The 25,248-nt window shown below is 44.7% G+C and overlaps 1 protein-coding gene across 2 annotated transcripts in view; it reads right to left on the bottom strand.

Moving 5' to 3' along the window:
- Nucleotides 1-25,248, bottom strand: part of GEN1 (GEN1 Holliday junction 5' flap endonuclease) — a 911,226-nt gene that overhangs the window by 526,885 nt on the left and 359,093 nt on the right. For both annotated transcript variants that reach the window (XM_044064875.1, XM_044064884.1), the window contains exon 6: nt 784-857. In XM_044064875.1, the coding sequence (XP_043920810.1) occupies nt 784-857 (74 nt within the window). The remainder of the gene's footprint in view (nt 1-783; nt 858-25,248) is intronic.

Genomic DNA, 25,248 nt, shown 5'->3' with positions numbered 1-25,248 from the left:
CAAGTGACACAGTAAGAATGAAAGTCTCGGTGTGGTATTTGCTTTCCACAGGTGAGACAATTGTTAACTTTTTCTGACATCGGTTAGAGCAGGAAAAAAGGATCCTCAATGGGGTACTTAGCTTTAGAAGACTTCAACTTCAATTCAGAAATGAAAAACTCAGGTAGCGGCCGACCGGCACTTGTGCAAACTGCTTCTGCTTCGAGCTCCTCAGCAAGAAAGACCGGTGTAATGGCGCCGGCTGCCTGTTTTTATACCACTGACGACCTGACATCAGTCCTGGAGCGATAGCAACCAACGCAGAAATACTAAGCCTCTGGTATTCAGGCTGAGTGAGGGCTACTCTGGCAGAGATAACCAAAATGTGATGACTGCAACAGTGAAACACAAAGAACATCAGCTACCACAGCCACCTACTGTTTTGTGTTCCTACTGTCATAACAAAGTTCCATTCAGCAGTACAAGTGAATCTTAAAAAGCCTCCAAAGCAATGAAATTCACACACATTAATTAGAAAATGCAAAGTAGCCTTTGTAAATACTGTATATAAAATGACTGCGAAATGAACTGTAAAGCTCTGGAAACATTACATCTGTGAACAGATGAGACTTTTTTAAACTTGCAGGTAATGATGAGTGCTGTTTTACAATATCCCTCTATAATACTGCCCTGCATTAATATTGAAGAAAACATTTTTCTGCCACATATATGCATAATGGTACATCTAGAAATTCTGAAAACATACTTTTGATTCATGTCAGAAAAATGATTAGTAAAGTTTACCTTTTTAGCAAGCTCTGTCCTTTTAAATGCTCAATCAGCTTTATAGCCTGCTCCTTCCCAACTCCTGGAACTCCCTGAACATGAAAAAGAAAAATGAAAAGTGAAATGGAACACTACTGATCTTCACAATGATGTAGCTACTATGATAATCTCACATGCATTATACACCACTCTCTCTGCGCTTAATACGCTGTCTCAACTGACTGCAAATACTGAATGGAACATTACACATACTGATGGAAAGACAACACATTAATGTGGGAAATATGCAGCACTTTAGGCCACAACCTTACATACTTTAGAAGTTAAGATAAAGACTTAAAGCTATGAGCTGCTAAAGAAATACAGTTGTGTAAAATCTTACCATAACAGTAGATGTCCTTCACTTCACTTCACTGTTACAGTATTCTTTACAATAGAGATCACTTGCCAAGGGCAGCCCAACGTCCAGCCAGTATATCAAAGCCTTTGGGTTGTAATAGGTACGCTGTATGTCACATGTATGCTATCCGTGCTCGGCACAGGGCATAAAGGTGACATACGTACCATCCTCAAAACTGAAAAGCCCCAGTAGTAACAACAGTCTAAGGACACAAACAGGTAACAAATACATCCAGAAGGGGAAAAGAAATGGGAGGAGGAGGGAGGGAGAGAATACTGCAACATCAGAGAGAAGGACATCTACTGTTATGTTACGATTTTACACAACTGTACTATGTCCTTCCATACCACTGTTGCAGTGTTCTTTACAACAGGTAGAGTACAAAAGCTCAAGAAGAAAGCTGGGAGAAAGGAGGATAATTAGAGCCCACAAGGAAACCATGTAGGATAGCCCTGGCAAAACTGTCTCTAGCCCTGGAAACAACATCTAAATTATATTGTATGTTAAATGTATGCACAGAAGTCCAAGTAGCTGCCTCAATAACAGAACTGGCATCCAAGCCCCTAAAAAACACCAGAAGAAGCCACAGCTCTGGTATAATGAGCCTTAACAGAAGAAGGAAGGCTTTTCCCATGAAAGGAATAACAAAAGGAAATGGCTTTAGCTATCCAAGAAGAAATAGTTTGCTTGGAAACAGCCAAACCCAAAAATCTGGGAAGAAAGTTAACAAAAAGCTGCTCAGATTTACGAATGGCTTTAGTTTTATCCAAATAATATCGGAGTTGTCTATACAAATCTGAGTGTGAAGAACCTTCTCACTAGCAGACTGTGGAGAAGGGAAACAAGTGGGCAAAATGAATAGACTGATTAAGAGACAACTCACCAACCACCCTGGGCATGAAAGAAGGATTACTATGAAAAGACACCCTGACCTTATGAAAGCCCAAAAAAAGAACAACAGCTATAAGGGCTTGCAGTTCAGACACTCGTTTGGCTGAGGTAAGGGCCAAAAGAAGAACAGTCTTGCGAGAACAGTGCTGTAAGGAAGCTGAAGCTGCAAGCTCAAAAGCAGCCAGAATCAGTTTTTTCAAAACAAAATGTATGTCCCAGGAAGGAGGAATAGGCTTTCTGGGAGGCCTAATATGAAGGATGCCTTAAATTGTTTGACTTCAAATCTAGAAGCTAAAGGGGGAGTCAAAGTCAGACAAGCAGAAATAGCTGACAGGTGGACTTTAGCAGAAGAGTACGCCAACCCAACATTGAACAATTCACACAAATAAGAAAGAATCAAAGGGATTTTAATAGTAAGTGGATCCAGGTTATGAGAAATAACAGAAAATCTCTTCCATTTGGATAAATAAGATTTTCTGATAGGAGGTTTCCTGGTCTCATGCAGGACCCGAAGCACATCCACAGAAAAAAAGGTGTCTAAAAGGGATCAGAACCCATCACTCACAATGTCAGTTGAAAAGTGGGCAGGTGGAGATGGATGAGAGACCCCTTATCTTGTGTGAGTAGATCCACCCTGTGAGGTAACTTGTGATGACTGCCCTTGGCAAATGTAGAAGAGGGAACCAATGCTGTCTGCACCAAAAGGGAGTCACCAACAACATTTTGGGAGCATCTTGCTCTATCTTGAATAGGACCTTTGGTATGAGAAAGGCGAAAGAAGGCATAAAGAAAAGTACAGTTTTGTACCTACCATAAATGTAGATGTTTGAGTGCTAATACAGCTGCAGTAATCACAGATGGGTTTTCTGCCGTCAGGCGGTCCCTCGGTCGGCCGAATTCCAAAGTCTTGGTCCGGCGTCGGTTGTCATCGCTTTCTCTTCTGACGTTAGCGAGGCCAGAGTATATAAGACACAGCCGATGCCATGTTCTTCAGTCTTTCTTGCCCCAGATGTCAGGTGCCCCCAGAAGGAAGGCAATACATAAATTATGCTTATATGTGTATACATGCAATGCAATATAATCCAAAAAACAGTGGTTGCAAGCAAATAAACCATAGAAGGATAACCCAGTCAGGTTGTATGAAGAGGTTGTTAGGCCCCATGCCTTTACCAAGTGGGGAAGGAGGGAGGGAAACCTGTACTGCAGCTGTATTAGCACTCGAACATCTACATTTATGGTAGGTACAAAACTGTACTATGTTCATCGTGCATACAGCTGCAGTAATCACAGATGGGTAGAGTCCCAAAGCTACGCACAGGGTGGTAGGTACTAGGAGGAACTGGGTTGAGCCAGAATGCCCTGCAGAACAGCAGTGGCAAAGCCTGCTCTGGTTCTGGAATATAAAGGCAGGTCGTAGTGTTTTGTGAAGGTATGTACAGAACTCCAAGTGGCTGCCTCCAGAATATCTTTGGTAGGAACTCCTCTGAGGAAGGCTGTAGAGGTAGCTGTGGCCCTGGTGGAGTGTGATCTGATACCTGTAGGAACAGATTTCCCATGATAGGAATAACAAAACCGTATGCAGTGGCCTATCCACTTTGAAATAGTCTGCTTGGAAACTGGCTTCCCTTGAGCCCCTACAGCATAGGACACAAAGAGTTGCTCTGATTTCCTGAAGGACTTTGTTCTGTCCAAGTAGTAACGTAGCTGCCTATGGATGTCTAAAGAATGTAGCAGCCTTTCCCCTTTGTTTTGAGGATTGGGGTAAAAGGTAGGAAGGTGTATGGCTTGATTCAAAGCTACCCTGGATACCACTTTAGGCATAAATGATGGGTTGGTACGAAGGGAAACCCTGTCCTGATGGAAAATGAGAAAGGGCTGCACTGCCACGAGGGCCTGTAGTTCCGAAACTCTACGAGCTGAAGTGATAGCCAGAAGAAAGGCAGTTTTCCAGGACAAATATTGCAAATCTGTTGAGGCAGCTGGTTCAAAAGGAGGCAATGTTAATTTTTCTAGTATGTAATTAAGATCCCAGGCTGGTATTGGTTGTTTCCTTGGTGGTCTAATATTCTTCCCCTCTGAGGAACTGTCTTAAGAGTGGGTGAGAAAATAAAGGAGGATCCGTGTTGTATTCTGCAGAAATAGCTGAGGCATGGATTTTTATGGAAGAAAATGAAAGTCCACTGTTCAGCAGCTCAGCTAGATACTGTAATACCTGAGGCAAGTTCAGTTTTCTAGGGTCCTGGCCTTTTTTCTCATTCCAAGAACAAAACCGCTTCCATTTTGCGGAGTAAGTTTTTCTAGTAGATGGCCTTCTGGCCTCCAAAATGACATCCTGCACCTCCTTGGAGAGTAGGGTCTGTTGTGGTGTTAAGGAATTGTCCATGCAGCGGGATTGAGTGTTTTCAGCTGACTGTGGAGAGTTTTGTAGCTGTGCTGAGTCAGCAGAAGAGGCATTAGAGGCAGGGACCAGGGAGGAGTATGTGTTAGGCTCCTCAGCAGTGGATACCAGTGTTGCCGTGGCCAATCTGGAGCAATCAGTATCATCTTCGGTCTGTCTGCTCTTGCTTTCAAAAGTACCTTGGGCAGAAGAGGCAGAGGTGGGAATGCGTAAACTGTCCATGCTGTCCAACTGAATGAAAGTGCGTCCACTCTCCAGGCCTTTGGATGAAAGGTCCTTGAACAAAACGTTTCCAATTGATGATTCCTGTGGGAGGCAAAAAGATCTATGTCTGGCCTCCCCCACACTTGTGTTATTTCTGTAAACACCTGAGGATGTAACTTCCATTCGTGTGGATCTGTCATATTTCTGCTTAAATTGTCTGCCAGTGTGTTTTCCAATCCTGGCAGGTACTGGGCTTGAAGTTCGATTTGCCATTCCAGAGCCAAGTTCCAAAGAGTCATGGCTAGTCTGCACAAGGGGTATGAATGTGTTCCTCCTTGTTTGTTTATGTACCACATTACTGTGGTGTTGTCTGTTCTTATAAGTAATTGCCCTGGATGCAGGAAGTCCTTGAAAGCTGTAATTGCATTTATTACTGCTAGCATTTCTTTTTGACTGATGTGAAGGTGTTTTTCTTTTTGGGACCATATGCCCTGGATGCACCTGTCCGTCATGTGCGCCCCCCAGGCGTAATCTGAGGCGTCTGTTGTGATAACTTGCTTTGCTTGAGGCTTGCAGAATGGGAGGCCTGTGTTTGCTTGACATGCTTGGGCCCACCATAGAAATTCCTTTTGCAAACATGGGATTATTGGTATTACTGTTTCCAAACTGTGACTGTGTTGAGACCATAGGTTTTTTAGGTACCATTGAAGTTTCCTCATATGCAGCTTTGCACATGGGATTAAAAGAATGCAAGATGCCATGAATCCCAGAGCCTGCAGGATTTTCCTTGCAGTAAGCCTGGTACTTTTTGCTAGTATTTTGAAGTAATGAGATAGTTTCCCCTGTTTTTCTGGCGTAAGATAGGCCATCTGGGTGTTTGTGTCCAAGTTGGCACCCAGGAAAGTTATTTTCTGAGATGGTGTTAGCCTTGATTTCTCTTTGTTGATTGTGTATCCCAGAGAATGCAATAACCGTGTCACATATGCCAGATGTTCCAGAAGTATGTGTTTGCTGTCCGCTTGGATCAGGCAGTCGTCCAAATAAGGGTAAATTTGTATCCCTTGAAGTCTGCAGTAGGCAATCACTGATGCCAGGTACTTTGTGAATACTCTGGGCACAGTAGATAAGCCAAAGGGCAATGCAGAGAATTGATAGTGGATTGAACCTGCAAGAAATCTGAGGTATCTTCTGCAGCTTTGTCTGATTGGGACATGCAGGTATGCCTCCTTGAGGTCCAATGTTACCAGCCAAAACTCCTTGCCCAGCATGGGAAGAAGTTGCTGTAATGTGAGCATCTTGAATTTTGGTGCAGTAGAAATGTGTTTAGGATGGATAAGTCCAAAATGGGTCTCCAGTCGGTTCCTTTCCTTGGTACCAGAAAAAGTCTTGTATAAAAACCTTGACCTTGTTCGTGAGTAGGTACCTCTTGAATAGCTCTCATGCTTATGAGCTTTGAAATTTGTAGTTGTGCCTCTGCCCTTTGATTCTGTGGCAGGTTTGGCATGCCTCTCATTTTTGGAAGAGTGTGAAAATGAAATTTGTAGCCTCTGTTTATAATGTCCAGGATCTATTTGTCTGTTGTGACAATATGCCAATTGGCTGCAAATAATGCTAGCTTTCCTCCCAAAGGTGCTGCCAGCTGAGACGTGCTTGGCATGAAAATGAGGGAGTCATTGGGTTTGCTTCCTGTACTGTTGTGCACTGTCCTCGCCACCTCTTGGTGCTGGAGTTTGCCATTGTCGTCCTCTATATGATCCTTGTGTTTGCCCTCTGCCCCTTGTGCGTCTGTATCTACCTCTTTGGGGCTTGTCAGTGGCTGGAAAGGACCAGTTTTTTGAAGGCCAATTTCTGCTAAAAAGTGGTGGTTGGACCTGTAAAAAGGCTTTGACAGTTTGCATAGATTTGGCTTTTTCTTCCATTTTCCGTAGTATCTCCTCAGCATTAGTACCAAACAGCACATCCCTTTGTAAAGGAGCATCTAGAAGTTTAGCTTTGACATGATCAGGCAAGTTTTGTTCTCTAAGCCAAGCATGTCTGCGAATGACTGATCCTGTAGCAGCCGCTCTACTTGAAGCCTCTAGTTCATCATAACCACATTGTAAAGTGTGTTTACCCACTTGTTCTGCACTATGCATCATATCCTGTAACTCCTTTAAATCTGGTTGTTCAGGTTGAGACATTTTATTCCTTAATTGTGATAACAGGAACTGTTGATATTTAAGCATATGAAACTGACAATTTAAAGCCCTCATGGCTAGGGTGGCCGAGGTATATACCTTTTTACCCCACCTTTCTAAAGACCTTGACTCCCTTTCTGCTGGAAGTGGATTCTTGGCAGTGGAGGCCTTCAATCCCTTGGGGCCTTGTGAAATGGTTTCAGGGTCAGCATTATGACTTTTGAAGAGAAATTGGTGAGAGTTGGGTACTCTGTAATACCTATCAGGTTTGACTGGTGCAGGAGGCAGAGAATCCGGGTTAAGGCAAGCCTCCGAATAAACATCATCAAGTATGTCCAAAACAGGGGGTATCGCCAGAGGTCTGTGTTGAGGTAACAAAAGAAATTCCCTAAGCCTTTTCTTAGAATCTGAAAAGTCTTGGCCTTCCCAATGGAAGTGTTCCCTCAAGGTGTGCAAGGTTTCCCCAAAGGAAAAATCCTCAGGAGGAGATACAGAAGGGATGGACTGTTCGGCATCCAAATCCTCAAAAGGGGAGTAAGAGTGTTCCTCTGCATCAGAATGTTCTGATAAAATGGATCCCTGATCAGAAGAGGGAGAATCTTCCTCCACTCTGGGTCTCTTGTCTGGAGGGGGTTGAGAACCTCTGATAAGAGTAATTAAATCCTCAGCCATTTTAAGCATCTGTTTTTTAGGCATGGGACCTGGAGATGGGCCCTGTGCAACAGGCCTTTTGGGGTGCCTGGCTGCTTTGGATTTAGTAAAGGCCTTAATGGAAAAAGAAGATGAGGGTCTGAAGACAACATGGGTGGAAGTGGACCTGTCCACATTAGTAGGCTCAACATTAGCAAAGGCTTCGGTGGTTGTAGTCTGGGAAAGGGCCGAGGTCCCAGCGGTCTCGGGTACAGAGGACACCGCCAAAGGAGTGTCGTCGGTAGTCAGGGACTGTAAAGGCGTCTCGCTGAGAACCGGACCACGTGTAGCCTGTTTTGGCGTGGTGTCGGCGGGGACCGCGGGCCTCGCGTGTCGGTCCTTTTCCTTGCGTTTTTGGACAAAACGGTAGTCGGAGTGTCCGACGACATTTTATAATCAAAAGCTTTACCAAAATAGTGTTGGGCGAACTCCGCCCGACGCTTAATAGTGCGTTTATTGAAGGTAGCGCAAAAGCGACAGCCCGAGACGTCGTGGTCTGGGCCTAAACAAGGTATGCAGAGGGAATGGAAATCCTTATGCGGTATTTGCTTCCCACAAGAAATACAATTATTAACTTTTTCTGACATCGGTCTGAGGCAAGAAAAGTTTCCAACGGGTACTTAGCTTTAATGAAGACTTCGGTTTCCAAAATTTTCGTAATTCAGGAGCTGGCCGACCGGCACTTGCGAACTGCTTCTGCTTCGGGCACCGCGCGGCAAAAAAGACTGAAGAACATGGCGTCGGCTGTGTCTTATATACTCTGGCCTCGCTGACGTCAGAAGAGAAAGTGACGACAACCGACGCCGGACCAAGACTTTGGAATTCGGCCGACCAAGGGACCGCCTCACGGCAGAAAACCCATCTGTGATTACTGCAGCTGTATGCACGATGAACATCATCCCCTTTCAAGAAAAAGAGAGGTTGTCTACCTTCTAGGTCAGAGGACATGGGACTCTGGCAGAAAAGAGAGGAAGTCATCTATTCAGAGGGGAGGCAAACAGATCTACTTAAGGAGTACCCCACTGGTGGACAATGTCCAGAAACACATCCCTGTGAAGTATCCATTCATGAGATTGTGTTATGGACCTGCTCAGAGAATCTCCCACAATGTTCTGATTTGAAGGAATGTAAACGGCCTGAAGGGTCACCTGATATTGGACAACTAGATGCCAAACCTGAAGAGCTAGCCTGCACAGAAGATAAACCCTGTCCCATGTCCACCCCCACCCCCCCTGCTTGTTGATGTACCACATCCCTGTGGTATTGTCTGTGAAGATTTTGAGCGGCCCTGGAAAGGAAAAGAGAATGAAAAGCCTGAAGAGCCAGAAGAACATCTCTCATCTCTTTGATACTGATGTGATCCTTTTTTGTGGAAGAGACCAAAGGGCCTGCATTTTCAGGGGACCGAAGGAGGCTTCCATGCCACATCTGAGGCATCTCTAGAGAGTTCCTGAGAAGGGGCTAGAGGGTGAAAAGGAAGCCCTGGTTTGATGGACAACTATTCACCAGTGAAGTTCCAGCCTGAGAGAGGGGAGAAGGGGAACTGGAAAATCCAAAGGACGGGAGTGCCGAAGCCAGACAGACTTTAGGAACTACTGGTCCTTTCTCGTATGAAGTGTGGCCAGAGGAAGCATAGGAATGATGGAAGCCATGTATCCCAGAGCTCTTAGAAACTCCCTGGCTGTGATGGAGTCCAGAGGAAGAAGGGATTGAAGCACTGGGAGGAAGTAGAGGCACCAGCATTGGAACCTCTGGAAATTCACTGTACTCCCTATGTTTTGCAGAAGAAAAGTAGCAAAGTGAAGCTGGTGAAGTCACATCTCTGGAGAAGAGGCCTGAATGAGCAGGTCATCCAGGTAAAGAAAGATCTCTATTCCCCTCAACCTGCAAAAAGCAATCACAGGAGCAAAGCATTTTATGAAGACCCTTGGGCAATAGAGGTCAAAGGGCAAAGCAAAGAACTGAAAATACAAGGAAGCAATAGAGAAACATAAAAACTTCCTGAAAAGGGGATAATTATGGATAGGGAGATTTTCATCCTTGAGATCTAAGGAAACCAGAAAATCCTGAGGAAGAAGAAGAACAGGAAACAAGGTTTGAAGGGAAAGCATCTGAAAGGAAGGAACCTTCAAAAAGGTATGTAGCTGAGACAGTTCCAGAATGGATCTCCAGGTGCCTTCTTTCCTGGGGACCAAAAACATTATGGAGTAAAACCCCCTCATCCTTTGAGGAGTTGGAACTTCCTGAATTGTTCCTTGAGACAACAGGACCTGAAGCACCTCAATAAAACAGGACATATTTTCCTGAGAAGGCTGTGGAAGGCCCAAAATTGGCGGAAGATATTTCCAAACCATAAAATACTCTTGGCAGATGATGGATTGAACCCAAGAATCCTGAGTGATCTGTAACTAAATAGGAAAGGGCAGGGAAAGACAAAGAGATAGAGGAATGTGACTGATAAGAGAGGGGCAAGGAAAGTCAGTCAGCACCTGGTTTGCTAGGAAAAGCAGGTTTCTGAGCTGAAGGAGTTTGAGTAGACTTAGCAGGAGGAGCCCTTCTACCATTCTTCTTACCTTTGGGAGGAGGGCAAGACTGTCTTCAGACAAATGTTTGTTATCTAGAGGAGCAACCATCAACTTAGCCTTAATATCATCAGGCAAAGGCTGAAGGCAAAGCCAGGGAATATCTCCTCAACACAGAACCAACAGCAGCTGCCCTAGACAAGGCATCAGCTGCATCACTGCTGAATTTAACAGAATGGCGAGCGACCTGAGAAGAAGTTCCTACTCAAGAAGGAGCAGAAGCCTTCCCCTCAGAGTCAGGAAGATCTGAAATAACCTGACAGGCCTGAGAAAGAAGAGCTAAAATATACCTGGTCATATGGGTCTGATTAGTTTACAGCTCTAAAGGCCAAAGTAGCAGAAGTTTACACTTTCTTACCCAACCTCCCCATAGTCCTGCTGTCCTTGTCAGAGGGTAGCAATTTTGTAGAAGACAAAAGTTTAGATGGCTTATCAGAAGCCACAGACACAACTGAAGGGTCAACAGAAGGGCACCTGTAAAGAAATTTACAATCCACGTACATTTTAGGTGCAGAGGGCAGGGAATCAGGAGCCTGAGAACCTGTTGTAAAAGCATCCAACAATGCAACAAGAACAAGAGGGACAGCAGAGGGCCTAGGAAACAACATTTGAAGAAGCTCATAGTACTTCTTCTGAACATCAGAGACTTCAGTACAATCCCACTTAAAAAAACTCCATCGTACGGGAAACTGCGTCAACAAAAGAAATCTCCTCAAAAGAAAGCTCTGGACTGATACAATCTTCTTCCTCAGAGCCATAATGCAAACAAGAGGGAATCAGTGAAAAATAGATCAAAGATTCTTCATCAGAATACACATTCTAATCAGATGAAACCTGCTCCCTTGGCCTCTTAAGAAGGGTAGAAGACCATGGGAAAGCAGGAACAAAGACCCCCCTCCCCCGAGAAGGCTTCAGAGCCATAAGGGCATTAAACAGACCTTGAGTGAAATTTTGCCATTCACTGTGAGGATCTGTGGGAGCAGGGGAAAGGTGCTTGGTCTTCTTCTTCTTCTTTAGGGGGGTGTCAGATCTTAAGTGGCTCTGACGCCTGACAGGTATCTCGTCTTGCAACAAAATTTGAGGAACACTCTTTGGGCCATCGTAAATAATCAGATGTGGTTCCCCATGAACATCCAAAGCAGACGTCTGCAAGGCCTCCATGGACGTGGTCTTCTTTTTCATAGACGGCTGGCCCTCGGGTCACGAAGATTCTTACATAGTATCTTTAGCCAACAACTTAAGACACTGGTTTTCTAAATAAATCACTAAACAAAGGAGCCGACTATGCAAGGTTTTCATTACAAATGCCTGATAAATGGTACAAGATGTATGCTCGTGGGAAGCACCAAGGCAAAAAAAACACTGCTCATGACAATTTGTCTCTTGCACTGGCATTTCCCCTTTCTGGATGACATGAAACCATCAACCAAACAATAAAAAGGAGATAAGAAAAAAAGGAAAACAGGACATTTATCTGAAAAGTTGCTTGGTTACCAGCAGACAAACGAGCATTCAGACTGATGATTGAAGATGGCGTTCAGACTGATGATTGAAGATGGTGTTCAGACTGGCAGCAAAGCTGTTCTGATGATGTTATATATGTACGTCATCTTTATGCCCTTAGCCAAGTGAGGAGCACACGTGTGCCATACAGCATACCTATTACAACCTAAAGTCTTTGGTATACTGGCCAGATGTTGGGCTACCCTTAGAAAGGGATCCCTATTGTAAAGAATAGTGCAAAAGTAATATGGAAGGACATCTGCTTCCTGTGGTGTAGGGTTTGAGTCCCTCAGCCTCCATTTACATAAAGTGGGATTACAGGCAAGTCACTTAACCAGACAGTGTTCTGCGGTAACTAGGAAATTTGGATGGGCTTCTCAATGGTCTGCTGGACTGCCTATGAACAAGATTCCTTTCCATTATAAAGTAGGGTCAATGACTTATCCAAGTGAGAGTTTTTTTTCAATACCAAAAAGTCAACTTTGGCATAATACCTTGTTTCATTAAAATTAGCAATATTTTAAATAATATCTTGGGTAAGTAATTAAACATCTGCATACCGCCAAGTAAACTGATTGCACAGAATTTCACAGCAGTCCACAAGCAGGCTTAATTAGGTGAATAAATGCAATTAACAACATTTTAAGTTTGAAACAGATTCTAGTAGCAGACATTACTGGAAGGACTAATGCTACACCAGCATCACATCTAAAGTCTGGTTACTGAACTTTAATAACATGATGCTGTACTGAGCATCCAAGTGATCTGGATTATACGGAACTCTCCGCATTTAAGACGAGTGAAGCCACCGTTCTGCATTGAACAGCTGTGGCTCTGCTACAAGGATTTTGATTGGTTTATGCACCACAATTACTGCCAATTGGCATTATGGTATACAAACCAATGCAAACCTCTGCTGCCCTTCTGCATTACACAGCGTTGGCTGTGTGCCACAGTTTTTGATTGGCTCGTAGACTGCATTTACAGCCAGTCGTGAATGCATTCTACAAGCCAATCAAGTAAAGAGTCTCAGGATGACAGGAGCCTGTGAGAGCTCCCCATTACTAGCCAATCACGTTCCGGGAAGCCTTTTCGTGCCAAACTAATGGCTTGAAAAAGACCTCCAGGAATCATGGATTTTACTTTTTAGGTCTAATCTCCAGGAAAGAAGACCGGGAAGGAGTAGAATACAGGTTGAAGACATTGGGAGAAGGAAGGTGTGTGTTGCGGACATCGGAACTTGGAAGCGGCCAGAACAGAAGGGCTGAGGTTTTATTTTGCTGCTGCTTGCTGCTGGACTACTGGAATCATCACAGTTTGTGCCGTGGTCATCGTGGTGGATTATTTGTGCTGCTGCAGACTTTGGCTAACTGCATATTGAGCAAGTGCTGTGTACCTAGGCAAAGGTAAGTGTTTTAGCAGCAATGGCAAGTGTTTTCTTTGAGAAATGGTATGCTAGCACAGATCTTGTTATTCTAGCAACTTTCTAAGTTTATAAGAGCAACGTTTAGTGTCTGTAAGTTTGTGCTGCTTGTTTCTAGTATGTCTCTGAAGTCTGCCAGAAACGGAGCTAAATGTATGCCAACACAGATGCTGTTATAAACTTAAAAAGTTGCTAGAATAACAGGAATATTTAAAGTTTGTTTTTGTACTGCTTGTCCCCCTAGGATTTTGAAGTCTGAAAGTAATTGAGCAATTGTGTGTCAACACAGATCCTGTTATTCTAGCAATATTTGAAAGCTTATAAGAGCAATGTTTAAAGTGTTTCTATGTTGGTGTTGCTTGTCCCCCTAATATGTCTCAGAGTAACTGCCATTTATTCTAGCAATATTTCTAAGTTTATAAGAGCAATATTTAAAGTGTCTCTGTTGTTCTGCATGCCCCCCTAGTATGTCTTTTTTTCCAAAAACTGTATGCCAAGCTAGGACCTGTTATTCTAGCAACTTTCTAAATTTATAAGAGCAATATTTAAAGTGTCTGTGCTGCTTGTCCCCCTAGTATGTCTCGGAGAGTAATTGCCATTTTTTTTTAGGAAAACTGAATGCTAAGACAGAGCTTGTTATTCTAGCAATATTTCTAAGGTTATAAGAGTAATATTTAAAGTGTCTGTTTGTGCTGCTTGTCCCCTAGTACGTCTCGGAGAGTAATTGCCATTTTTTTAGAGAAAATGAAAGCCAAGACAGATCCTGTTCTAGCAATATTTCTAAGGTTATAGGAGCAATATTTAAAGTGTCTCTAATAGGTCTGTTTAGAAAATGTAGTAAATCTGATTTATATTTTTGTAAAGTGCTGTTTTATTTACTTATGTTGTGGTTATGGTATTTTCAGATGATCAAATAAAGGTTTTGGATGTGAGAAGTGTGTTTTATTGAATTTTACATATGTTCTACCATGATCCATGGCAATGGCACGTTTCACGCAGTGCGAAAGTAGGGTGTTTCACATTTTGACCATTTGTCACACATTGTTAGGGTCTGTGTTCCACAGTGGCCTCTTAACAGTTTGAGACCTATGATACTGTAAGCTGTCCCAGGCAACTGTAAGACATGAAGAAAAACAAGTTTGAAAAGCAGAGCAATAGTCTGAAAATGTCAGGTGCAATATGCTTAACAAGAGTGTGTGGCTGTGCAAAGAAAAGCATGGAAACATTTGTCTGTGGCAGAGCTGCATACCTTAGGCATTTTGTAGTGGTCACCCATTTTCTAAAATTCAAATCCATTATAACTTCTGTAGCATTTTAAACAATGCTAGCAACAAAACAGCAAAGCAGGGACCTCCCTTGAAATTTAAAGTTAATGGAACCACTGTCAATAGAATGCAAAAAGAAGTTATGTACTCACCATAACGTTCCATCTGAGTAGTTAGACTTCATTTGTCAGCAACCTGTGGGTTTCGGATCCGATACGGATCCGAGCCGGCAGCTTACCAAGCTAAAGATCCGAGCTCCAAGCTCCTCCCCCTTACCCATACTACACTGCAATCTCCTTCCAATCCTTAGATTGAGTTTGCCACCCACTGCGTGACACACAACAACCTAAGAAACAAAACCTGACCAGAATACATAAACTAGGCTCACCAGAACCAGGACACTGAGCCCAAAACACAGACATAAACCACCAAGGTCAGGGGCAAGGAGGGAGGGAAGGTTGCTGACAAATGAAGTCTAACTACTCAGATGGAATCTTATGGTGAGTACATAACTTCTTTATGTGAAGTAGTTAACTTCATTTGATCATCAACCTATGGGATAGAGTCCCCAGCTACCCGTAATCTTGGGAGGCCCTTAAAGAAGGATATTCCGGAGCACTGCAGAACCAAAAGAAGCCCTTCCTCTAGAAACCATATCCAGCTTATAATGAGTAATAAAAGTGTGACAGGAAGCCCAGGTAGCTGCTGAACAAATGTCATCCAGGGAAACTCTAAACCAGAATGCAGCAGAAGTAGCAATAGAATGAGTAGAATGAGCATGAACCCCTTCTGGTTCCGGTAATCAATGTTCTTTGTATGCCTGTAAAATACAAAGAGAGATCCATCTAGCAAGAGTCACCTTTGAAACTGGTTTCCCTGAAAAGGGTTTAGCAAATGAAACAAAAAGCTGATCAGATTTATGGAAGGGTTTAGACCTGTAAGTAAAAGCGTAACTGTCTGAACAACGAGCAAATGAAGTTTGTATTCAAGTTTAGTTTGAAAGTTAGGGAAGAATACCGGGAGATTAATAGACTGATTAATGTTTGACTCCAAAGCAACTTTAGGAAGGAAAGAAGGGTTAGTCCTGAGAGACACCCTATAGACACCCTATCCTTATGAAAGACTAAGTACGGGGGTTTCATACACAAGGCTTGAAGCTCCGACAATCGTCTGGCCGAAGTGATAGCCACCAGGAAAGCTGTCTTCCATGACAAGAATTTCAAATCAACTGATGCTGCAGATTCGAATGGAGGAGCTACTAAGGCCTGAAGAACCAAAGTCAAATCCCACGGAGGAGAAGGATGCTTAATAGGAGGTCTCAGTAAAAAAGTACATTTGATAAAAGTTTTACAAATTCTGGCAGCAGCTAGAGAACCTGAATTTTCTTCTACATGAAAATGGGATATAGCCGCCAGCTGGACTTTCACTGTGGAAGAGCTGGCCCCCTGCTAGAAAATTTGAGACAAAAAAAATCTAACACCACTGGAACAGGAGTGGTAAAAGGATCCAAATTTCTCTGAGAAGCTCAAATGGAAAAATACTTCCATTTACTATGGTACACCTTACTGGTAGAGGACTTGTGTGCCACCACCAGAATGGACTTAACGGGGGAAGAAAGACTGGGAGTCCTGGCAATTAATGGAAGTGAAGCAACCAAGCAGTAAGCTTGAGGCTGTCCAGATTCAGTGGAGGAATTCCCAAGGGATGACGAATGAGATCTGGAATGGGATCCAATATCCAGGGTGGAGCAACTAGATGAGACAGTAGGCAGGGAAACCAAATCTGACAAGGCCAGAATGGGGCTATGAGGATAAACTTGCTCCCCAACCACCAAGCTTTCTGTAAGAATTTTGTCATGAGAGGAAGCAGGGGGTACGCATAAAGAAGACCAGGTGGCTAAGCATGGACAACAGCATCTCTGGGGGTTCCCCCCGTGGGGAAATCAGAGCAAAAAACTCGCTGCACTTCACACTGGACGGCAATGCGAAGAGATCGCAGCAAGGCTGACCCCACTTGAGGAAGATCTGTTCTGCTACATAAGGGTTCAGAGACCACTCGTAAGGCAAAAGGATAGTCCTGCTCAGTTTGTCTGCCAAAATGTTGGACCAACCCGGGATGTGCGTTGCTATCAGAAAACGGTTGGTGGAGATCACCCATTCCCACACTCTCATGGCCTCTTGACAAAGTGGTTAGGACCTGGTTCCCCCCTGTTTGTTGATATAACAGACCACTGACATATTGTCTGACTGAATCACAACAGTTCCAAGAGGGAGAGAAGCATGAAGGGCCTCCAATGTTAAAAGGACTGTTCTCATCTCCAGAACATTGATATGCAGAACGGTCTCGTTTGGGGTCCACGTGCCTTGGACAGTCCTGCCTGAGCGATGCCCCCCTCCCTAGATGGGAGGTGTCTGTGGTCACCGTGGCTTAGGGTGGAGGTATAACAAAGGGTCGTCCTTCTTGCAGATCCTGGGATTGAAGCCACCACATGAGAGAAGCTTTGCACACCTTGCTTAGAGGAATCGGGAAGTCTAGGGGCTGGTATAACAGAGACTACTGAACTTGTAATGTCCACTGTAACACTCTCATATGCAGATGTGCACAAGAAACCAGATTTATAGCTGTTGCCATGGACCCTAAGACTCTCAGTACTAACTCTGCTGGGGGTGGAGGAGTCTGAAGAAGTGCCAAGACATGAAGGGTCAGGTTCTGAAGTCTGTCTGGGGTCAAAAATATCCTGGCCTGAAGAGAATCTATTCTTGCCCCTATGAAGTCCAGAATCTGAACAGGTTGAAGAGGGGACTTAGTAAGGTTTATTGTAATACCCAGTAGGTTCGACAACTGAAGAAAAGAATTTTTGGCTTGCAGAAGTTGATGCCTGGTAGGGGCAGTGAGGAGCCAATCGTCCAGGTACGGGAAGACCTGAATGCCCTGAAGCCTCAGGTAGGCAGCTACAACTTCCATGACCTTGGTAAACACCCTGGGGGCTGTGGTGAGACCGAAGGGTAGGACCCTGAACTGGTAGTGACTGGCTCCTAGTCGAAAGCGGAGGAACCTCCTGGATTGCCTGTCCATCAGGCTATGGTAGTACGCATCCTTGAGGTCTGCAGAGCACATCAAGTCTTCCTCCTGCAAGAATGGCAGGATGGATTGTAATGTGACCATCCTGAACTTCTCCTTGGTAACAGACAGGTTCATCATGGATAAGTTGAGAATCGGCCTCAAGTCCCCCATCTTTTTTGGCACCAAAATGAACCTGGAATGGATGCCTGATCTGGACTGGTCTAGGGGAAGCGGCTGGATTGCTCTTTTGCCTAGCAGCTTTTCTATTTCCAAAGCTGCCGCCTCCCTTTGAGCTGGTGGGACGTCCAGGAGGTGGCTTGTGGTTAAGGGATTGTTTATGAAGGGAATGGAATAACCTCTGGATATTATTCGAAGCACCCAGCGGTCTGATGGTATGGACTCCTATTGAGCTAGGTGCTTCAAAAAACGCCCCCCGACTGCCACCAGAGTGGAGCAGTCGGGCAACCCCTCAAGGCTGCTGCGCGGGTCGATCCGAAAAAGGTTCCCGTGACCCGAAGTTCTTCAGTCCACCTCTGCCTCTGGGCCGGCGTCCACCTTATTCCCCGCTGCCTCTAGGGGAAAAAGAGTTTGGAGCATTCCGGGAATACTGAGACTTCCGGAACCACAACAACTTCTGCCCTCGCTGGTTCCTGGAGAAGGACCTTTGAGGGTTGGAGAAGCAGATCCCGATGGCCGACAGTGTCTTCCCGTCCTCACTCTGGACTAGTGTGTCTCGGATGGTCTTCCCAAACAGGGTTGAACCGTCAACAGGGGCATTCGCGAAGGACGCCTTGAAAGGTTTCAAAAAATCGCAAAGCCAGAGCCAGGCATGACACCTCATCGCAATACTGGACCCGGCCACCCTAGCGGCTCCCTCAGTGGCATGAGAAAGTAAACACATGGACGAATTTGTAACCGCCTTAAGAGTGGCCATACGAGCCGAGAATGACCATTTATCCTCGGCCAAAATGGACTCTGGGGGAGACTCTGCATACTCTTTCACAAGGTCGCGCTGAAGTCTAATCACGTGGACCATACAGTTCAGCGCCCTTATGGCAAAGGTAGCTAAAGCATATGTCTGCTTTCCAAGACAATCCATCACCCTAGACTCCTTGTCCGGGGGATGGACCGAGGAACTTTCCTGGGACAGTTCCTTTTTGGTGGCTGCCGCCACCACCATGGCATCAACTGGGGAACCCTTACTCCATGCAGGCTTGTCAGTAGGAGGGCTCAACACTTTATCTGGCCGTTTTGGTATTGGCTCTACAGTGTCCGGTTCCTTTCAAGCTCTGGTGGTAACGAGGTCCACCAGAGGATCAGCTGGGGGGGGGCACCCAAGAGGTAGATGGGCCTGCATTGAACGCCTCCAGAAATACAGACTCATCCAAGGAAGGTTTTTGGGCGGACCAGCCTCCCCTCTGGAGGAGAATTTCCATTATGTCCCAAAAGGAGACATCTTCGGGGGGGGCAATCTGGGGGAGCATTCCCCTTCCTTCAAGTCGGTATCCTCAGTGAGGGACTTGGGGGAGTCCATGTTCTTCCTCTTGCACTGGCATTTGCGAGGGACCTCCTCGGGGGGAATCTCCAGGGAGGGCTCACAAACAGTTTCGTATTCCTTGAGGGGAACAGTCTGGGGCGTATCAGACACAGGCTGCACTGGGAGGACTGGATGATAAAAGACATACTCAACTGCGAGCGAACAGGGGCGGACTTCGAGGAAAGAGTGAGGGGTCTCGATCCTCCTGAGAGTACCCTCTCCAAAACGTCGAAGGCTGAAGGGGAACTGGCTTCCCTGAAACTGGTGGAATAAGTAGCCGTGCCCCTCGGATCCGACGAGGGGATCAGAGCCGAGCCCGGAACAGCCAGACTCAGAGGAATGGTATGCCGCCACCACAATGGAGCCGATGACACACTCATCACCTCGGATCCACCACCCAAATCACGGCTCAGAGAGCTCGGATCCAACATAGGATCCGACAAACTCGAGGGCATGGCCGGTGTCGAGGTTGGAGGAACCCATCAGCGCTGACCCCCTGACTCTGGGGCTCCTTGGATCCTGGGACTTCGAAACCCAGGGATGGATTGGAGAAGGAGCTATCGGGGTGAACATCGGAGCCGAACTCCCCGCTCCGGCAGGAGGGGGAGCCAGCAACACTCACATCTGCAATTGAGTCTGCAAGAACCTTCTCATCATCCAGTCCATATCAGCTTCAGAGAGGCTCCTTGTGGATCTGGAGGATGTCACCGACACCGGCCGGGAGGGCCAATGCGAGGGCGACCTCGAAGCGGGCCAAGCCTCCTCCTCTGGCTCCAGGGAGAATTTTGGAGAACGAAGCTGAGGGGAAGACGGTCTAGTAACTTTTTCAGTCGTGGAGACCACTTTAGCAGGGGGGGGGGGGGATGATGGATCCGAGTCCGCTGGTCTCTTGCGACCCATCTCCCTGTCTCTATCTCTCTCTTTTTCTTTTTCTCTTTCTCTTTGTGCTTCTCCTTCCTGGCCTCTCTATCACCCTGTTTTGAAGTGGGAGTGTAAGTCCTGGACAAGGGATGAGGACCAAAAGCTTGTACAGCTACAGCCATGGCTGAAGAACAGGAAGAAGCTGGAAGAAGACCAGCTAGAATCAGCTTGGCCCTGCGATCCCGCAGGGCCCAAGGGTTGAAGGCTACACAGATATTGCAGCCCGAAGTAAGATGGGGAACCCCTAAATACACCACACACAGAGTGTGACCGTTGGCCAGCGACAGCTTATGGCCACACTCTGTGCATTTAGAAAAGGTTGGCTTTTGAGATTCTGACATAGACACCCTACACTAATCAAGGCTAACTAGCCAAATGCACACACACATGCCAATTGTGGCACGGGGAGGCCTACACTAGGGGAAAAAGTTTACAACTTTAAACTTTCTTTCTTTCTTTTTTTTTTTTAATGGTAAACCCGAGGGAGAACAAGGGGAAAAAACTAACTACTCACACACACACTAACAAAACGCTCAGCTAAAGATTGATGAAAAATCCCACTTTACCTGCCTGGAGCTCAGAGATCACATCTTGGTGAAGCCACGGCAAATGAGATCTGAGGATTGGAAGGAGGTTGCAGTGTAGTATGGGTAAGGGGGAGGAGCTTGGAGCTCGGATCTTTAGCTTGGGAAGTTGCCGGCAAACTCACAGGTTGATGATCAAATGAAGTTAACTACTTCAGATCTGATTATTGCACATTACATTTGTAGTGGCCCAAGTAAACAACTTGGTACTTTACCTGTTTAAAAGGCAAGACAATGTGAATATTGTTTAAATCAACTCTTCTCATGGATGAGTGAAACCAGTGACAGAAAATGTAGAGCAGAACATACAAATTTATTAATATATTGGCTATCCATAAATTCAGTAACTAACAATGACTGACCACTGCACTAACTATGGCTCTCAAAAGAAGTTTACACTTGCTACTAGTCCCTAGCACTTTGAGATATTACAAGTTTTTTTGGGCTCCTTATTATACCATTGACTGTCACAGGAAGTGTCTCCTGTCAGTTATCAACTCATCTATAGCTAGAAACTCTCATGACAGCCATGACCATTTCTAGTTCTACTATATGGTCTAGGTAACCAGTTGGTTGATCGGGATTATCAACCTGCACATAACAATGCACCAATAGGTCCTAGCTGACAGTTTCTATGTTCAGTTAATGGTATGCACTTATATTTATTTATTCCTTTTGTTTAATGGGAATGTCCGACTGGGCACAGGACCCATTTTCAGTGGAGGTCCAGGGAGAAAAATCTCAAATAAATGCATTAAATTTGCATACTTTCTTGTACAGCCCTGCTGGCTTGTCTTGGTGGCAGGAATTTTTTTTGTACTATTCCTTCTTGACTGGACTGCAGCAGCATTTTTTTGATACACACTTCGCCTTGCTGCTGTCGTGATATTAACCACAAATGCTACATGTCCAGTAACTTGCATCTCTACCACTTCCCACTTGTATCTTGCAATCTGTGCACTATCTCAACCAAGCCAGTCTCGCAAAGGTCTCACCACTGTTGGCTCATTGGCTTGCATTTAGTTTGTCCCTCAGCAACATGCTAAATAAATAAATAAATGCACACACACACACACACACACACACACACACACACACACACACACACACACACACACACGCACGTACACACACACACACACACACACACACACACAAATAGACAAACGACAAATAAATAAAAGCTTCCCTTAAAGCTGTAGGAAACTGCCCCCCCCCCCCCAAAAAAAGACTGGAAAAATCATAATTTAAATGTGCCACTCTGTATTTTGTGGCAGCCTGTATTTAAGTTGAAAATGCAGTATCTTCGGCAAATTATTTAACAGTTGAGAGATATGCTGGGGCACTTGAGGCACTAATCTCTGCATAAGATCTAGAAGATATTAAAAACGTATCCCTTAATGACGGAACACATGCTCAGTGTTTTGTGAAACTGTATGTCTCCTCAGGTTGCTCTGTTTCATTAGAAGCTAAAACCCACAAAATTATAAAGGAAAAATAGTTAATTGAATGTGGTTTTTAAATATCCAAAGGTCTGTAAGAGGGTAAAGGAAGGAAAAGCATGTGTTGTGTAAGCTGAGAATTCTGGAGAAGTTAGTCAGGAGCTACAGCATGGTGAACAAGATCTTGTGAAACCAGTGAGTAGGATGAATGTAGTAGAAATTGTAAATAGTTTTTAAGGTACATAAGGGTCAGATTTAGGAACCTGATTGGGTTGTTTGCAGAATAAATGTAAGTTTTGTAAATATATATATATATATATATATATATATATATATATATATATATATATATATGTTGCTACATCGAAAGTACATTAAAACGAAACGTACTACAGCGAACTCACGTTTGCTGCAGTGCATTTTAGCAAAAATGCACTTTCGCGACAAAAATAAATAAATAAATAAGGACAACAAAACCTACAAAAATAAAAGACCACTCACGTTTATGCAGGGGGGCAAGCCTCCCTTCACTCCCCACAACCCCCTACTTTAATATTCTCACTCCGAGATCACACTACAGTGGGTAAAAGGGAATATACAGTCATGCCAAACTGGATTTTATTCTGTTTTCAGTGAAGGCCTGGGGAGAGTAACTCCAATACAACTATTTATAAAAAAATTACAGTGTTACATTAGGGAAAAAATACTACAGATGTGGGTATAAATTAATACAAAAATATGCTTAAGCAAATATGAAACCACAAATGCACAATATCAATTAACACAATAGATATGCACTTACCATAACTTGGTATCTGTGTTATCCTATTTCATTATTCATCACAACTGGGTTTTGGATCCCATGTCAGATACGATATGGCACTTCATAGACTTAGATTCAAGGCTAGAGCTCCTCTCTCTCCCATAATCCCTTTCTAGCTCTACCCCTCAGATCAAGTTTGCTGTTGGGATGCTAAACAATGCCCAAAAATATAATTACATATCTGCAGATACATAACACTACCAGGCATATGCAGAGGAGCAGAAGCTCAATAGCCCGAGACTTCAGCCTCTCCAGAACCTCCAGAAACATAGAAGGGGAAAGGTAGGTGGGGTGTGATGAATAATAAAATAAGATAACACAGATACCAAGTTATGGTAAGTGCTTAACTATTGATCTGATGTTATCCATCTCATTATTCATCACGACTAGGTCAGAATCCCCAGCTTCAACTGAATCCTAGGCAGCCCTAAGGAAGGATGTGCCTGAGCACTGTGGAACCAAAGGATGCCCTATTTCTGGAGACCATATCCAGCTTATAACAATAAACAAAGGTGTGAGGAGTAGACCAAGTGGCTGCAGCATAGAGGCCATCTATGGACAACCTAGCGGAGAAGGCTGTTGAGATAGCACCTGACCTGAGAAAATGAGCCTTAAATGGATGAGGCAACTCCAATTTTCTAAGACAGTAAACAGTGGAAATAAAATTAGAAATCCATTTAGAGATTGTCACTTTAGACACTGCTTGGCTGCGCCTGTTCAAGGAGAAGGCTACGAACAACTGGTCAGATTTTCTGAAGTGTTTAGTCCTGTGTAAATAAAATCTCAACTGCCTATGCACATCCAAGGTATGGAGGAGGTACTCACCTTTATTAAAGTGAATAGGGGAAAAAGATGGGCAACTGAATTTTCTGGTTGATATTACTTTCAGTGGCTACCTTGGGCATGAAAGAGGGATTAGCTCACAAAGTCACCCTGTCCTTATGAAAAATAATGTATGGTGGCTTGGAAGACAAGGTCTGCAATTCAGAAAACCACTTAGCAGACATTATGGTCACAAAAAAGGCTGTCTTCCAAGAGAGAAATTTAAGATCACATGAATGAGCTGGCTCAAAGGGGCTTTGAGTGAGTGACTGCAACATCAAGGTCAAATCCCAAGGAGGGGCGAGGTCTTTGACAGGAGGTCACAGAAAATAGATGCCTTTCAAGAAGGCCTTACATAATCTAGTGGAAAAGGTGGGTTCGTTATTGACATGAAAGTTAGAAATAGCTGCCAATTGCAATTTTATAGTAGGGAAGCTAGCCCCTTCTTGAAAAAGGAATAACAAGAAGAGAATAATATCTGGTACTGGTGCTGAGGAGGGATCAAGATTCCTTTCGCAGCCCAAATGGAAAATCATTTCCACTTACTACGATATACCTTCTGAGTATATGGTTTCTGGGAAGCTAAAATAATTTTTCTGACAGTGGAAGCCAGCCTGGACTGTGTTACCATCATGGGAAGTGGAGAAACCATGTGCTAAGACAAAGGGATCGAAGGTTGAGTGGCTGTTCTGACTGTAAGAGATGAGATGCAGTACGGGATCCAGTATTCAAGGCAGATTCTTCACATGAGACTTCAGGAAGGGGAACTACATCTGATGAGGCCAGAAGGGGGCAATGAGAATCATGGAACTCGTCAGTATCTGGGCTTTCTGAAGCACTTTGGGATCAATGAGGAGGAAGGTATGCATAGAGGAGATCCGGAGGCCAGTTGTATACAAGAACGACCCTTGGGGACTGCTCCTCTGGGGGAATCAGGGCAAAATACCTGCTGCACTTGTTGTTCATGGGGGATGCAAAAAGGCTGCAGCAAGGTTGGCCCCATCATCTGAATATCTGAGATGCCACTGATGGATTGAGGGACCACTTGTGCGGGGTCAAGACAGACCTGCTGAGCCTATCTGGCAAGAAGTTGGACTCCACGGATATGTGCGTTGCAAGAAGAAAGCAACTGGTAAAGATCACCCATCCCCATACTCTGATGGCCTCTCTGCAGAATAGGTAAGAATGTGCTCCCCCTTGCTTGTTGATGTACCAGATCACCGACATGCTGTCTGTATGAACAGCCACCGTTCCCAGAGAAAGGCAATCCCGAAAGGTTTGCAACATAAGGAGGACAACCCTCATCTCTAGAACGTTTATGTGCAATTTAGTCTCAGTGGAGGACCATGTGCCTTGGACAGTTCTGCCCTGAAAATTGCCCCCCCACCCCCACTCCAGCAGGGAAGTGTCCGTGGTCACTATGGCTGTGGGCGGGGGAAGGGAAAATGGTCTGCCTTGTAATAGATCTTCTGACCAAAGCCACCAGTGTAGATGCCACCTGCAAAAAGGTGTCAACAGAACTGGCGTGGACATTGGATGACACAGAATGAACCATTGAACTGCCAGCATCCACTGAAGCACCCGCATATAATATCTTGCTAGTGGTACGAGGAGAATGGCCACCAACAAGGACCTCAAGCTTTGAGGATGAGGTGCGCCTGCACCGATGGAACCTCCAGGATGTCCCTGACCTACTGTCTGATCAGGTACACTCTGTGTAGGGAGGGAGGCAATGCTGTAATCTCTGTGACTGTGTTG

This window comes from Protopterus annectens, chromosome 1.part0 (assembly GCF_019279795.1).
Source record: "Protopterus annectens isolate FY-2018-M chromosome 1.part0, PAN1.0, whole genome shotgun sequence".
NCBI classification, from domain to species: Eukaryota; Metazoa; Chordata; order Ceratodontiformes; family Protopteridae; genus Protopterus; species Protopterus annectens.
The sequence above is the reverse complement of the archived record's forward strand: the minus strand, read 5'-3'. Positions and strand labels throughout refer to the sequence as shown.